Source organism: Gallus gallus, chromosome 3 (genome assembly GCF_016699485.2).
Source record: "Gallus gallus isolate bGalGal1 chromosome 3, bGalGal1.mat.broiler.GRCg7b, whole genome shotgun sequence".
NCBI classification, from domain to species: Eukaryota; Metazoa; Chordata; class Aves; order Galliformes; family Phasianidae; genus Gallus; species Gallus gallus.
This window is the reverse complement of record NC_052534.1, coordinates 8983283-9000551: the sequence shown is the minus strand read 5'-3', so window position 1 is coordinate 9000551 and position 17269 is coordinate 8983283. Positions and strand designations below refer to the sequence as shown.

At 37.5% G+C, this 17269-nt stretch overlaps 1 protein-coding gene across 4 annotated transcripts in view; it reads left to right on the top strand.

The window, feature by feature from the left end:
* FBXO11 (F-box protein 11) overlaps positions 1-17269 on the top strand; it is a 64278-nt gene that overhangs the window by 32289 nt on the left and 14720 nt on the right. For 3 of the 4 annotated variants that reach the window (XM_015278120.4, XM_046939071.1, XM_046939072.1), the window contains exons 2-9: positions 384-511; positions 618-699; positions 5323-5467; positions 6807-6936; positions 7884-7967; positions 8050-8182; positions 13752-13858; positions 13945-14056. In XM_015278120.4, coding sequence (XP_015133606.1) covers positions 384-511; positions 618-699; positions 5323-5467; positions 6807-6936; positions 7884-7967; positions 8050-8182; positions 13752-13858; positions 13945-14056 — 921 coding nt within the window. The remainder of the gene's footprint in view (positions 1-383; positions 512-617; positions 700-5322; positions 5468-6806; positions 6937-7883; positions 7968-8049; positions 8183-13751; positions 13859-13944; positions 14057-17269) is intronic. The other variant, XM_015278121.4, reaches the window with a different exon arrangement.

The following is a 17269-nucleotide window of genomic DNA, read 5'->3' as shown; positions in this document are numbered from 1 at the left end:
TGAAGCTCCAGTGGTCCTTGTTATGATAGTTTTACAGGGGTAAAAAGTTTGAGCTAATAGGGTGATGAAATTAGTATAGCGAATAACATCTGCAAATAAAGTGAAACCCTATTTTAATCACTTCTCTTAAAAAAAAAAAAACAGCTTGTGTTATAGCTGCTGTGTATGTGTGTTGAACAGAGGTTAATTCATTTTTGCTTTTAATGTGCTTCTTAATGTGGACACAGCATTCATAAAACTGTATTTCATCAAATATTCCCCGAGCACTTCCCCACCCTTGCCTGAGTGGGTGCATTTATTGAAAAATCTGTGGTGGCTTTTACGGTATAAAAAACACCCTACAATTCTAACTAACAAACTTTTTTTGTTGTTGTTATTGACAGATGATGATGTACCTGCAGATATGGTTGCAGAAGAATCAGGTCCTGGTGCACAAAATAGTCCATACCAACTTCGCAGAAAAACTCTTCTACCTAAAAGAACAGCTTGCCCTACAAAGAACAGTATGGAGGTAACTTGATTTGGTTTCAACTGTGAAGTAGTTCCTGTCTCAGAATAGGCAGAGCTTTCTATAACTTACCTAACGACCAAATTAATTCTGATATATTTTGTTAAAGGGTGCCTCCACTTCAGCTACTGAAAACTTTGGTCACCGAGCTAAACGTGCCAGAGTATCTGGAAAATCCCAGGATTTATCAGGTAATAACTCTGTACAAAGATTAGGGGGCAGTATACATCTTAGATACGTCCCTCCCCCTCCTCCCCCCACCAACTTTTTTCTTCTTTTTTTCTAACTGAGGAACTTCAGTAAAAGAACAACCAGAGGCTTGTTCTGAGCTTCAGATTTGGAACCTTGGTTTCAGTCTGACTTTAGAATCTGGTCCCTAGAACAGATTTTTATTTCAAACCTTTCATTCTACATCCACTCCTACATGTTGTGTTTCTCTCTTTGAATTTCTGTAACTATTTAAGAAACATTTAACCATAGGTTTGTATACTTGAAATGACCTAAACCAAACATCAGCTTGTCGTTTTACTTCCAGTTTCATTTCCCAACCTGATACTGAAAGTCTGGTGTAAAGTCTTACTATCATAAACTCAATTTCTCTCAACAGCTTGTGATTTTCCTTCAAGGTTGTTCTCTTCTGATACATTTTTCATTATGCTCTTACTGACCTCCTTACTTCATTGAATGTGGGTAATTTTATTCAAGTCCTCACACCACACATGACACTTAAAAGGCAGTTTTCCACATGTTTGCTGCATGTTGCTTTTGTTGCATTACTGAGCTCATTTGGACAAGGTACTGGAATTGTGGAGGCTTCTCCAGCATGGAATTGTAAACAGTGTTTTTTGTAATTGTACTCTTGAGATTGTACTGAAACCAGTCACAGCTGGACAAGGGAGTGTTCTTGTCAAACTATTTTCTATTAATGTCTCTCACAATATGAGTGATGGTTACTCTTTTTATTTTCCCTTTGAGTTTTCTGAGATGTGACTCTAAATCTGTGCCAGTGCTAATTGCTACAATATTTTCTTTTTGCCTTTTGGTTGTTGTTGTTAGCATAGATAATGATAGCTATTGTGATTGAGTAAGCATGAAGTTTTCTGGAATATCATGAGTGCAAGTGGTATGTTATCATTTGGAACATATAGCTGTTTACTTAAGAACTGTAGATGAAATGAAGGTGTGGGTCTAGTAATGCAGGGTTATGTGTGGACAGAGAACCATTCCTCCTTGTATATTCTCTGAGAAGTGCTTTTGAGTTTGTCCATCTGCATGAGAATCAGAAGCTGAAGAAGAGTATTCCTTATTTTCATCCTTATTTCAGAACAACTGCTGCTCTGAAATAGTTGCTATTTTGAAATTTTAATGTGCTCTTTCTGACAGTATTCCAAACTTTTTTTTGATTATTTCAAGTATTGACATATTTTTTTCTTTTCTCTGCAACTCTGCCCTCAAATAGTGCTGGTGCTAAAGGACAGTGGCTTCCAATCCTGAGACAGAAAGGTTAATGAATATAGTCATCTTGTTGAGAAAGTCACATGTTATAGAAAACGTGCAAATCACTTCACTTAAACCCTTTTCAGTTAGAATAATAAGAAATGAAGAAAATAGAAGTTTAGATAAGAAAAAAGGTATTATTGAGCTGTGTTTCTTACCTCAGACGTGTAAGCAAAATTTTAAATTTGGTATTGTTCTGACTGCCTCCTTATATCAACTGAGCTGCGAATGTCTGCCTCCGCTGTGATCTTTCCACCTTCAGTACCACTTGTCTTCTGTGATTCTGTCGTTTTAATACACTGATGTGATATTCTCTTCCTTTTTGTTTATTATTGTGTAGGGTTTTTTTTTCCTCTCGCGCTACATCATTTATTTGCATTTTCCTTGCATACTGGGTAGTTGCTGCCTTTTAACCATCTTTGGAAGAATTGAGTTCAGAGGCAATTTGTTTCTTTTTTTTTCACTGAACTCGAGTTGCAGTACATGCAGAAACTGTAGGTTATTGGATCATTTATTGATTATTCCGTGCATCAGATAAGTCCATAGCCCGTGGCTCACAGAAATTATTACCTTTTTGAAATTTTTTGCCTTTTCCTAATGATTTATGTCCAAAATCCCTGTATGCCATGTTTTCTGACATCTGTTTCTTAGCAAGGAAATAAGTTTACTAACGGCCTCTGTTCAAAGCAAAAGCTGTTAGTCACTGTCCTCACCATTTACCTGACGAGAATGGTATCTATACAAGACATAATTTACAACTCAAGTTTCAGAGGATGGCATTCTTCACCTTTGTACAAAGAGTAATTCACTTTCAGGCAACTTTTCCTGCCCTCCGTCCTGGTAATGCTATACTGGTTTCTATCAACAAAAGAAAAAATAAAGATACAAAAATAAAAAGAATTTGAATTCAAGCACATCCTGTGGAAATAGAATGACGTAGCCAACTATGTTTCTGATTTTTAACTTTTTACTATATTAGCATTTTAATAATAATCATCAGTATTTGAATTGTCACATTCGAATAGTAGTCAAGGTTGGTGGTAGCCTCTTGAATTTTGTTGTTTTTTTATTTAGTTTTATTGACAAAATGAAGGTTAAGTATGAAAGCTTTTCAAACATATGAAATAATTTTTTTTATCTCATGTTGTGGCCTAGGAAAGAAACAGAAAGAAATCATGAGCAATGGGAGACACTATAAAAGTGAACTTCCCCTTTCGATTCAAACTCAGTCAAGTCTTAACATATATGTAAATGTAAAGGAAGATGAAGTTCTGCAGGCTGTTTAGTCAAGAAACCAATTGTCTAGGGAAGAAGATAACATTGTATGCCTCAAACATTTGCATGTTAAAAGCAGAAGACAGATCATGGGAGGTCTCTGAGAATATTTACTGTCTTGTGTTCACAACATTAGGCTTTAGCTTTTAAGACTGTATCTCCACATCTAACTGGAATGCTACCAGAAAAAGATGAATTCAGAAGCAATGCCCAGCAGTCCTGTGATGCATTTCAAGGGTAATTAGGACTGTAGAATGAGTTGCTGTTGCCTGTTTGATACAGCAAAAAACTTCAACTCCAGTGGAAAAATACCTTCTTAAAATCCAGCACTTAATGTGCAGGTAGCATTTCTGGATGACTCCTGGCTGTACTCACCTCATGAGTTGGCACATGTTCCCCATATCTTGGGTTCTGCAAGTCTGTCTTGAACGTAAGACCTTTCCAGACTATTTGTTTGCACTTCGTTAATTTTGGTAATTTACTGGCTTCAGCCTGATTTTTATTACTAAAAATAACAATAAAGTGTTTGGCATTAACAATACTGCTACTGAAAAGAACCGTCTTGCCTAACTTCTGGACATTCATTCCTGTCTCCTCCCTTGCACCCATGTGAGTGGTTCTGTAGCTTGTAAACAAGCTGCACTGAAGAACCGATCCAGAAAAATGTTAATTTGGAGGGGGCAGGTAGGAATGAGGAAGAGGTTCTGCTGGTTCTTTCTTCTCTCCATGATCAGTATTACCAACTTAAAAGTTCATTTTGAGAGAGAATAGTGAGACTTTTTCCTTTTGTACAGCATTGATTTTCATTTGACTGGGGTGGCGTGTATGTAGTAGAGCTTATGCCCCTCACTTGTTACTATTAAGACCAGCAGGGGAAATTGGCTTTTGTGAATCACTTGTTGCACCATTATATGAATGTCACCCAAGGAGCAGTTTTAGGGGAGGTCACTGCAGAGTCAACAAGGTTTCAGAATCTCTGCCATCGTATCATACGTGACAGAGACCTCATTTGGAAACTGTTTTTCTGAATCTTATTCCCTCAAATTTAGTAGTCTTCTGTCTGAGGGTCACTTCAGCGTTCTCTCTGTAATAGTCAAAATCACAGTTGTATTGCTCCCTTGCTTTAGATGTTCTAGGAAAAAAATTAATAATGCAAGGAGCATTACATGGATATAATTGCATTATGAATATAGCAGAAGCTCTTAATGCCTTGCATACAAATCCACTAAAAGTTGGAAGCTGTTCTGTATGGTTCTGCCTGAGAAAAGATCTTAAAGGCAGTAACCAAACAAATGACCTCTAAAAACAAAACTGCCCTGTTGCAAAACTGCCATGGAAGGTGCTCGTGAGAGTGCGGACTGCAGATGGCCTTTTTGCTATAGGCTGTCGTATGTGATGTGCGCAATGGCAGAGGTATCAAGTGCACTGATGTCTTTGCAAAGCAATGAGAAGAATGCCACATTCTCAAACCTTTCTCAAGAAATGCATCATCAGGCAAGACTAGTGCTTCATTTGGCTTCATTTTTATTTTTTTTTTTTCAATTTTATGAGAAAACACATAAGTGGGAGTTAGTAGAAGGATATCTTGGAATTACTGCGTGATGGTTTCCTACATCCCAGGCATATTTCTTCATAATGTGTTGGTTGTGTGGAGGTGGGGAAGTTTTATTAGTATCTTCTTCAGACTGACTGTTTTTTAGCAAATTCCTTTGTTTCATAATATTTGAACTGTTGACTTTGGTACTGGATCATTATTGTATGGATAGTGTGGGTTAGCTGAGCTACAGCAAAGCTAATAGTAAAGAGCCAGCGTATCTGAAATACACTTAGTAGCTGCTTTTTGTCAATCTATAGCTTCTACCTGACACCAGGGTCAACCATTTACCTTGTCTTATCTTCAAATTTTGATGAAGGGCACTTAAAATTTGAGATTTTTGAACTTTAAGTTGGAATCTTGCAAATGGCAAGTTGGCCGTGTATTTTGATCAGAATTTGGGCTGCTTAAATATGTCTGTAACCTTATATAAATCACTGTCCAATAGCAGCACCTGCAGAACAATATCTTCAGGAAAAGTTGCCAGATGAAGTGGTTCTGAAGATCTTCTCCTACCTGCTGGAGCAGGATCTCTGCAGAGCAGCTTGTGTGTGTAAACGCTTCAGTGAGCTGGCTAATGATCCAATTTTGTGGTAAGTGAAAAGCTATTCCTCATTATCTTGAGAAATATAAGCTGTGCTGCATGAAATGCCAGGACAATGGGAGAAATGAACTATTGGTTAGGAACTGCGATTAGTTGCGTTTAAACAAATTGTATTTCAGTATCTCTGCTTTACGCAAGCATTATTTGGTTACTTATGAATTTCTGATCAGGCGTGTTAAACAGTAACACTTCTGATTCTCTAGTTGTATAAATACTAGTTAAATAATGACTTTAAAATGCAGTGAGGTATTCCTTCAGCAGCCACTCCTTCTGTTCTTCCCCTCTTTAACCTTGTTCACATTTCCATAGCATTTGTATTTGACTCGAGAAGAAATGCATATCTTGATGTCAAACGCAGGTTGGTCTGATGGTAGATATTTTGGGGTTTGGTTTGGCTTCTTTTTCTTATTTGGCTTGTTTGTTTTTGTTTTAATGTTTGGATATTGTGGTTGTTTTCTGACGTATAAATTCACCCACCCTGGGGTTATTGAGAGCATGGGTTAATGGGATCTAAATTAACATTATTTAATAAGGAAAAAGTAGCATGTTTCATACGCTGGGGTTTGTTCTTTGTTCGTTTCGGGGTAAAGATTAAGACCAATAACAGAGTTTGAGTAGGGCATCTCACAAGTGCTGTTTTGTTTTGTCCAGGTGAATTTTGGTGACATTCTGTTAGCTGAGTTACGTTTTCTAAGATGCAGTGGCATTCTGTAAGGCTGGACTTGATGTCATTCAGCTCAGGCACTGCAACTATTTGTATTCTGACACTAAACAAAACAATCCAGTTGTTTTGTAGCTGGAGCACTATTTCTTTTAAGCCTGTGTAATCTGTCCAATGACAGAATTATTCTTGAGATACGGTAAATCATTTGTTCTCTTTGAATGCATTTTTTGCCACCTTTCTTTTTTTTTTTGGTAAGGTGAAGAATTGGTGGCACACTTAATTGTGAGTTTTGCTGTTCTTATGATACTGGCTTCCCTAGGTGCTAAAGCACTGCTGCAGTTAATACACAATTAGACTCTGATTTCACAGGCAGTGTAGCTTAAAAGAAATTCTCCCTACATTTCAGTTACATGTTGAGAATGTGACCATTTGGATGCTGAAACATGTCAGAAGTTATTTTACAAAAGCACAGAAGTCAGTCCAGCAGAGAAATTGCTTGGAAAGTGTTTAAGTGTTGGGTACTGATCTTTTTCAAATGTGTTGTCATGAACTATGTCAAATGCTGTTGGGGAAAGAAATATGTATGTTTTTAGTGTGGTGTATTAAAATGGAAGAGGAATGTGTAGTACATTATTTTTCTTCTGTGACTGACACTTCTACTCAGGAAAAGACTGTATATGGAAGTATTTGAGTACACACGTCCAATGATGCATCCTGAAGCTGGTAAATTTTATCAGATCAATCCAGAAGAATATGAACATCCCAATCCCTGGAAGGAAAGCTTTCAGCAACTGGTAACAGTAGTATTAATTTATATTTCAATTTAAAGGTGATTTATGAAAGTACAAACCTCCATTTCTGAAACATAGCTGACGATACAGTAATGATTTGGTTTTTGGAATTTAAAGTGAGATAATGAGACTAAGGAGATGAGGAGAGATCCTATGTTGCTATGCAATAGGGAAATATCTGAAGTCATTTCTTGATTTCAGAGATGTTGTAATCAGGTATATTAAACGTGTGCATGCTGATCATGAGATTCGTACACTTCTTCCTCTAGCAAAAGAAAGATATCACTTGGGCTTAAATAGTGACTTACAGCTGCCATGATTGGAGCTAAGCAGATTACTTTTAAGGCATGTGATTGAACCTCTAATCCGAAGTATCAAAACACTGTAAGAATGTCTGGGTGTGATATTTGAAAAATGTAGGAGAGGGAAATAAATAAAATATCAAAATTGATCTGTTATACAATGCGATGTATATTTGCTTTTAAACTTCAAAAGTTCATTAACTAAAACTTGGCATCTTGGTTCAGTACTTAAACAGGTGTGAAGGTGTACAAGGGTTTTTTTTCCACCATATAAATGTAATTTGTTTTGTGGTAAGCACCTACAATGAAAATATGGAAACAACAGCATTGTTTGCAGAGTGCATAAGGTACACAGCGTTTGTTATCACATTGCAGTTCCTTCATAGGCCTCTGGCTGTGTAAGCAGGCTGAGCTCTTGGTTTAGCTGGTCACTCTTTTAAGGTTCAGACCTTGGTTTTGGTGCTGCCGTTTACACTTGAGTGCCTGATGCGGGAAGTCAAGTATGATACTTAGATCCTGAAACTAACTGATAATAGCAAGTAGCTTGTTAAGGGATAAATAGATCCGTTATCTGTACATTCAGATGTCTGGCTGTACATTCAGCTCCACCTGTCTGCAACTTATCATAAACTCTTTTCCCTGTTTCAGTACAAAGGAGCGCATGTAAAGCCAGGCTTTGCTGAACACTTCTACAGTAATCCTGCAAGATATAAAGGAAGAGAAAATATGTTGGTATGTTTCTAAGCTGTTGTTCTTAAGAATATTTATGTATCTTTGCATGGATATCTCTCTGAACTTCTCCCTTTTCTTCTAGTATTATGATACCATTGAGGATGCTCTTGGTGGAGTTCAGGAAGCTCATTTTGATGGACTTATCTTTGTTCACTCTGGTATATATACTGATGAATGGATATATATTGAATCTCCAATCACCATGATCGGTGCAGGTATTTAAACTGAGAGCATTTTTGTCTCAAGGCATGACTTGTGTTAACTACTGCCTTCGTTACAAAGATATTCTGGTGTATTAAGTATCTGGTATAAATGCCAGTCTGTCTTCATGAGCCTAGTGGGATAAATATTTTCTATACAAAAAATGGCCGATGCTTCAGACCAAAGTACCATCATCTGCTTGTTAGTTCTAGGAATAACTTTTTATTTTATTAGGAGAAAAATTGAATTTGTCAGGAGGTATATTCAGTTAGGACTGCAATTGAAATTTTCAGGTGGTTCATATGAAATTTGTTTATATATAACTTATCTCCAGAGTAGAACCCAGCAGTGGGAGCAAGACCAAATTAGTATCTGTCCCATTTTCTTCAGAATTACAATTTCATCTTAAGGAAGGAATGAGAACATCTAGCAGAAAGATTCTGAGACTAGACGTTCTTTCTCTGTTCATCTCCCAACTGTTCCTCTAAAAAAGAATCCTTTATGGAGAAGAAAATAATCTATTCTGAAAGTCTTGGGAATTTAATTCACCTGTCTGCAAATTGTGGTGCTAGAGTAGCTGTTTGCTTCTTTGTTCTTACTGTGAGCATACTAATCCTGAGTAGCACAATCGAGTGGTAAGAATTTAGATCCTCTTTGTTTGGTAGAGATTTTTGTTAAGAGGTCTTGAACTTCTTGCTTCTATGGTGACCATAAGTCAGTTTTCATCTCTGTGCATTTTTTTTTTGAGATTAAAAAAAATATATGTATCTCCTAAAGTGTTTATTTGTTCTGCCTACCAAGTGTCTTGTTCTAGAGTGAACCTCTTTCTGGCACTTTCTGCCTGGGTGTTGTAATCTTGGACAGAGAACTGTTTTGACCATATGAGGCAGATAGTTCCACTGTTAGTCTTAAAACTGGCTCCTGCAGATCAGAAAGGTGCAACTGAATTACTGTTAGTTTGTCAGTTCAGGGCTGTGCTAATAGTACTGAGTGTGCTGAACTTCCCACTTACAGTACGTAGGTTTGTTATGGAGAGGTTTTGGAGCACAAACTGAATTCCGTTTGGGTGAGACTAATCTAAGACATGTTCCTGGAATACACTTGCTGCACTCTAGCAGTCTGTGTGCATTCAGTCGAAGGGACCAGGCTAGGACTAATCCAGAGTCACAGTTGCTTCTTCCCTGCCTGTTCTGCAACAAACACGGTGTGGGTGTCAGCTCCTCAGCACTGACACGTTTAACTCTGTAGTTCCACTCCTGGTATGCTGCAGTGCTTGCCAAATGCAGGCACAGCCTTGGAGAATTAACAAAAATACTGACCTGGCTTCTGTTTCAGTTAGAGGGTAACAGTAATAGATACTAGGGCAAGAGTCATACTCTTTTAGTGTTTAAAATCCAGATCAGACTGGATCAGTGCTGTTCTAAGATATTTTGTATCTCAGTTTCTAGATGAAATTTGGAAGGACATCCTTGATACCTGTTTACACTTCTGCATACTCTCTGGCTTCTCTCAAGAAAGACCCTCTGCTACAGTAATTCTTTTTCCCTGGAATTATCTTCAGTTATTCAGAAAATCAATTTTATATGCAGGTCTTTGAAAACAAGAGATCTGCATTGTGTATTTTTGGAATAGAGTAGTTGTCTTGGGGAGCAAAATCTCCAGAAGTAAACCAGAAATACAAGATGTATTTGTTTCAGTTTCTGGCACTGCTGTCTCTTCACCTTGTCAGACTTCCTACACTAAATGGTCAGTGTCTTTGTAGAGGGAGTCGATCTCGAATTGTCCAGAAAAGAAAAAAAGTTAGTGTGAAGCACTAAGCCTTGGAGATCTGCCTCTTTCCAGTTCAGTCTGTGCTTTTCAGAATGGTAGGGCCAAATCTCTTTGCAATTTGTAATCAGTTTTCTTTAATGATTTCTTCTGTGGACTTGTGAAGAAGTGCAGCATCTCTAGAAAGGCATACCTCAAACCCTGGAGTTTTGTTTTCTCAAATAAGAAAAAAATGTTGTTACAGAATAGTGCCTAGTATTCTAGGTTTGTTCTTCTGTTTAATTTTGGTGTTTTATTTTGTTAAATCTAGGTAAATGAGGGTGGTCTGCAAAGAAGCCTTTGGAAAAATTATCACAGTAATAGCTATAGTCAGAATATCCCAGGTTGGAAGGGACCCACAAGGATCATTAAGTCCCAACTCCTGGCTGCATCCAGGAACTATGTAAAGATTAAACCCTATGTCTAAGAGCATTGTCTAAACACTTCTTGAACTCTGGCAGGCTTGGTACTGTGACCACTGCTATTGACTGACTAGCACCCCCAAATATGGTTGGCCTTTTTGGCTGTCAGGGCACACTGTTCGATCATTCATCTTGCCATTAACTGAAACCTCCAGATGCCATTCCACAGGACTACTCTGCAGCCTCTCATCCTCCAGTCTGTTCATTCATCCAGAGTTGCTCCATCCCAAGTGCAGAATCCGGCCCTGCTTTTGCTAAACTTACGTGGTTGGTGATTGCCTAGCACTCTTAATTTGTGAACATCTCTGCTAGCTCTCTACTCTTTAGGGATTCAACAGCTCTTCTTAATTTAGTATCATCCACAAACTGGTTTTGTTTGCATTTGAGTCTTTCATCCAGACTACTTTTAAAAACATTAAAGAGAACTGGCCCTAAGATAGATCCTTGGGGAACCCCACTAGTGCCTGATGTAACTCAGCTTACTATAACCATTTGAACCCAGTCCATATTATGTACTTGGTTAGCTGTATGCTGGACATTTTGTCCAGAAGGATACTGTAAGAGAAAATACCAAAAGCTGTGCTGAAATGGGAAATAAATAAATAAATAACAACATCTACTGACTTCCCTTGGTCAGCTAAGTGGGCAACCTTGTTGTAAAACAAATTCTTAGTAACATTGGCTTATCTAAACCATCAAGTAGGAAGCAGGAGTAGGAGTCCTGTTTTGATGCGTCTAGTTCAGTAGACAGAAATGCCTATTGACTTATTAATAAATAAATGATATTTTTTAGGTTTTGGAGGGATGGACATGGGAGAGAAGGAGGTGAAGGGGAGTCAGCTATAAGCAGGAGTACAGGTCTTCCGTGGAGTTCTCATGTCATTCAAGATGGCAAAACTCCTCTTAACTGTTTCAGCAGTTATCCATATATGTATCTTGATCTGAAAGTCTTAATTGATTTTTTGTTTTTGCCCTGCATTATGGGAGATAGGGCTTTCATTTTTATTTTCCACTTGAGTTAAATAACGTGCAGATAAGTGAAAAGGGAATTATTGAAAGATTTTTCCAGTAAAGAAAAAACAGTGGCAACAATAAAAGCAATAACTGTAATTTTAAGGGTAGTAAAATCTAAGATGGTGAAGAGTGTCACAATTAAATGCTTTTTGTGGTCAAGAAAGTCCTTTCATAGCCTGAACTCCTTTTCAGATACCCGTTCTGCATCTTTGAACTGGAAATACAGAGGGCAAATTTAGTGCTGTGTTCTTCATTATGGATTTTGTAAAGTTCAAAACCTAAGAGGATCTCAGCATTTTGCCTGTTATGATTGCAGAGGGTCTTAACAATTATTTGGTGCAGAATCTGGTGTTACTTCCTGTTAATGCACTGAAAACTGAAATCGTTTTATACATTTTTAGGAATTAAAGAGCTCTGAAGCCACATCCAGTTAATTTTTTAATTGCTTTAATTAATTTATTTTAAAAAAATGGACGGTCTCTTATTTATAGTCTCTCTGTTAAATTGTTTCTAAAATAGTTTCATTTTGGGCCCTTATACTGTAGTTGAACCGATCCTGTGGAATGTTGACTCTCTTAGACTCAGCAAACGGACTTCTTTGCTTGATTATAAAATTAATGGCCCTTTTCTTTGTCTTTTCCCTTTCTTGTATTGGTTTATCTTTTCTAAAGTGATCTGAGCCAAAAACTGAAATAGAGATATTTCTCTGTATAATTATTATGCAAAGATTCAGTAAGTTGTAGCACAACATTTCTTTGATTCATTTCAAATGAAACCAGTGCTTAAACAAGTGCCCTTCCCTTTTAAGCCTTTTCCTGGTGGATCATCAGAACATACTGGTCTTACTAATTGGCATGTTCTATAATGGGTGTTCTGGGATCACCCATACTCAGTCCTGTCGGTTAACTCTTGTTCTGAGAGGACAGAGATCCAGTGAACAACATGTGAGTGCACGGCTGTGTATACCGGTGCTTTTACACTATGGTGAAAAAACATGCAATAGGTATGTTACCAGGCCACACAGAATTGTTTTGTATGGTGATACAAAGCCTCTTTTAGCTATTGTCTGGTAGTAAGTGAGTAGTGGTATGAAGAGCTAGACTACCTTAAAACATTTGCTGTAGTGAAAGCAGAGATCTGGCTTTTAGATAGTGAGAACAAGCTGGATAATGATGTAAATATTGCTTCATTCTGACTGGCACCTTTCTGCCTGAGTGATAAAGAACAGGACATACCACTTGTCTCTTCTAGTGTCAACAGACAACAGAAAAATCTGCTGGTGAGAAATCCTGTGCATAGGCTCTTCAATAAAATAGAAAATTGAGGGCAAATCTGTCTGTATTTGCCTATTTCTTGTTTCAGAATTGATTGCAACTCTAAGCTATTCCCATAACATATTTGCTGTAATTTGTGAAACTTGAATGTTTGCATTTCATGCATTGAGGAAGGATTGCTTTAGCTTGCATATTTAACGTGCTGTTTTGAATTAAACAGCCTCTTGCTTGTGAATGAGTATCACTGTAAATTTACACCATTCTTAAGACTGTTGTTAACTTGTGCTCCCTCTGCTGGCTTTTGCTGTACCAATGTAAACATGTTCTGCCTTTGGATTAAGGATGAAAATATAGCAGAGCCTTGCTGTTAACATGGGAAATCAATCTGCACATTATGGGAATGTGGAAATGAACGATTTTGAAACCTTATATATGCTTTCAGAAGTATAGCTCAGTCTTGTTGTAGAAGATTTTCCTGTAAATAATAATGAAGACACCACTTCAACTCTGAGTCTTAAATTTGAGAGGTGTTGAGAGTCATTGCTGATTACTGAGGTCATAAGCAGATTACTAATTGGTTGTATAAATTGGTTTAAAGTAGTGATGAAATGTATGTATTCGGATTAAAGAAAAGAGTTTAAAACACCAAACGGAACGATATTTCATAAGAGAATAACAGTGCCTCTAGACTAGAATCTGGGTTCGTTAAACTGTCCAGTTTGTATTCAGAAAGTGTGCTGGCATTTTGCAGCTAGTGGTTCTTTTCCTTGTACGGATGTTCAGTTCGTACCTTATTTTAATGAGGAGCTATTTTCCTAGAAATTCCAACAAACTAGAAGTCAGAAAAGCTAGCTCTGTGTAAGAGATTTTCTTATGCTGCTAGATATTGAATTGGCACGAGATTGTTAGACTACTTTTTTCATCATCTCTGAAATATTTATGTGATACCAAAGATTTCTATGTTCCAGAAATAATGTTCATTTTCTTCTGTTGTCGCCTTGAACAGAATTCTTTGAGGACCTTTTTTCACCAGCATATGCTAAAAACTTTGATTTCATGTTTTGCAGCTCCTGGAAAAGTAGCAGATAAGGTTATAATAGAAAACACTAGAGATTCAACCTTCGTTTTTATGGAGGGTTCTGAAGATGCCTATGTTGGATATATGACAATCAGGGTAAGAATCTCAAACTTGAGTGGAGCTTTTCATAATCTCATTTTAATGCCTGAGCCAATAGATAAATACTCGTTCTCCTTTTTCAGTTCAATCCTGATGACAAATCTGCTCAGCACCACAATGCACACCACTGCTTAGAGATTACCGTGAACTGCAGTCCAATTATAGATCACTGTATTATTCGAAGTACTTGTACAGGTTAGTGGCCTTTTTATTGTTTGAGATTGACACTGCTTAACATTGACTAATCTATCCTGAGTGCGTGAAAGCAGCACACAAATTGTGACTAATGTTGACATGTTTCTTTTCTTTTTAGTGCAGGTATTCATTACAGAGCTTTAAACTTTTTTGACTTTCAGTGACATTATTACCAAGATATGGGTCCAGAACCTTTCCCGTCATGTATACGTGGCCTTCCATTTGAGTCACTGTGGACTCATTGGGCAGTTAGTTTAAAACCTGAACAGTCACAGGAGAGTTCTCATATAAAACTAATTTGTTTTTGGTTTGCATAATTGTAGCTGGCAGGAGACAGCATTTGAAGGGGGCATATGTGGGACTTTTACATTAGATTCATTACAGTGTGCACTGTTGGAATTTGATGACATTAAAACTCTCTGTGAGCTATAACTCTTAGGCTAAGTTCTCTTTCCTGTCAGGAGTGAAAGGGATTTGATGTGTGCTAAGTATGAGCTGCTAGCTATACTGAGCTATACTGACAGAAGAAATACATGTGGACGGTTAAACACTCATTTCACCATCAGAGATGATGAGAAATTTAACCGTCAGTAGAATAGGATCTGGAAAGAGAGGGTCAGAGGCAGCGAAGGTCTGAGAGGCATTGTGACAGTTGCAGACACTGGAAACAAGACATGGCAATTCACAAGAAGACACAGCAAGTTTTAACGTGTTCAAAAACAAGCAGATAAAATAGAGTTGGAGAATCGGAAAAAAGAGGTGAAGAAGAATGGAGATACTGAGTCTTTGCATGGAAATCACTGTATAAACTTTAGATATCTAAGTTCAGGTGGTGAAGTGGAAAGAATCTACATAGCAGACTGTGCATAATAGTTGCTCAGCTCAACATTAAGGTTGGGAAACGAGGAGATCTTCAGCTAGACATAGGCTATATTTTTCTGGTACGAACAGGAAATGCTCCAGGGAACTGTAATGAGGATACTGGAAGGATTCCTTTGACTGTGCCTCACAGAGGAAGACATGCTCTTTCTTGGAGGTTTCAGGTTGTAAAACTACCACAGTTAGAAATAAGGTTGCTCTGTTTCGCATTGCCATCTGTTTTATGGGAGATAGATCAGCTATTATGGGAAAGTGATAAGAGATGAAGAGGAACAAAGGATAGCTAGCTATTCTCAGTATCTTGACTTCTTTCGTGTTACCTTTTTTAAATCTTAAATACTGGGAAATTCAAGTGTGTGAAATAAGTTTGTTCTTTCAATTCTCCTACGCAACACTGAGACCCCAGAAAAGAGGGGAATTAAAATAATTTATTGGACTACCTTAAAATTCCTTTGAAAAGCAGCTTGAAGAGCTGCATGGCTTCATATTGGAACATGTTTGTCTGTAAGCTAAGTAGGTCTTGATGTTTTTGTGAAAAATGTTCGTTAAAGTTGTTTTGATTTTTCCTGGCTGCTGTTTGTTATGACAAGCCATTTCTGATAATGTTGGACTTTTGTCCTCTTCAGCCCACTGGATTGCTGAATTTTGGCTGCATTGTATTTGTTTCTCTGCTCCGAAGTCAACATTTCTGGTCAATTTTGGAGGCATTGCGTAGGCTGTACTGTCAACACTTATTGATTATTAATTTTTATTGACTTTTTAATTCTACCAAGCCTTTCTATAACCTACTCAGGAAGTACTGAGTGCGTGTAAAAAAGGTAGGAAGAATGGCAGTCTGCCAAAAAAGGCATTTACTGTTTCCAAGTCAGTGGCATCTCTGGAATATTGATCCATAAGCATTCAAAATCTCTCTCCTCGCACATGCTTGATACCCTTTCTTTAGATCTCCTAGTTGCATCAAAGCATCTTTCTACATTGTCATATGTAAAGTTCTTAATGTATGTAATATGTCTAGATGGGAGCTGTGTGAGTAATTTCAGCTGAAGGTCTCTTACTGCCAGTCCAAAGCATCTTTGAAACTCTAGAATGAAATTTAAGTGGCAAGATTCTGAGTCCAGATATTCTGCATTAATTGCAGAGGAAATCTGTATTAGTTCTCGTCTCAATAGGTGAAAACAGAAATTGGTGGAAGAGAGCCTCATTTATTTATTCAAGTGTTGCTCGTATGTGTGCAGTAATTATATTCTGGCTTAAAAATAAATAAATAAAGCCTGAACCAGTAAAATATGTGTTTGGTACTCTTGAAGTACCAATTTCACACAACAAATAAGTCCACTGAAGTGAGTCAGAATAAAGGTTACATTTTTTAATAATCAAAATGTGATAAGAGCAGTACTTCTAGAGCATTCTACTGAGTTCCCAAAAATGCAGAATTTGCTAGCAGATAATACAAGTCAGCAACAACTAGAAATCACCAGAAACTGTAGTAAATCCTTCCCCTCAACAGAACACAAGCTTTCCATTGAAATGTAGATTCTTTCCTTCTGAGGAGGGGAAGGCCCTGCTGAACAAGAGGACGAGTGAGTTAGAAGAGCTTAACTTGGAAAGAGGGTTTCAGCAGTGATGCTTATCTGTCATAGATAAAGAAGAATTTGAATGGCAAAGTGTTGTGTAATTTTTGTTCCATATTTAATGAGAATAGGTAGGAATGATAAATGTGCTCTTACCCTAGAGGGATGGTGAAATATGTTCAACTCTGACAGTAAGAGTGGATGAGGTTAAACAGCTGTAAAAACAGGCCTTCTAAAATCACAAGGGCTTAAAAAGCACTGGCCAAGATGTCTTCTGGACTCCTATTATGTATCAGCGGGAACTTGAAACCTGGGTTAGGTGATGTATGACCCTGTTGGAGCAGATGGGAGGGGGCAGGCATAGCAGGAACTAAATGGGATGAAATATGGCCAGTAGTACTATTTATTGATCCTACATGGGATGAGATAGTGAATGCAGGGTTTGGTCAGTCAATAATGAAAATTTATTAATCGAAGGAAATTTATGTCTACTTACTGAGAACTTTAATGGTTGCATTGCACTTAGCATTTTTGATGACTTCTTTTGAAGAAGGTAGCAACGCCAGTATAAATATATGTGGGTCCCTGAAAGATATTTGACTTCATCCTACTCTACTTTTAAGCTCTTGAATTCCATGGAATTAACAGAGCACACATCAAATAGATCTTAAATAACTTGTAGGGTTGTTATCGTTGGCCACTTTGTGGCTGTTTCAAATATGGCCACTTGACTTTAAGCTACTAACACAGTCAGTGACGTGCA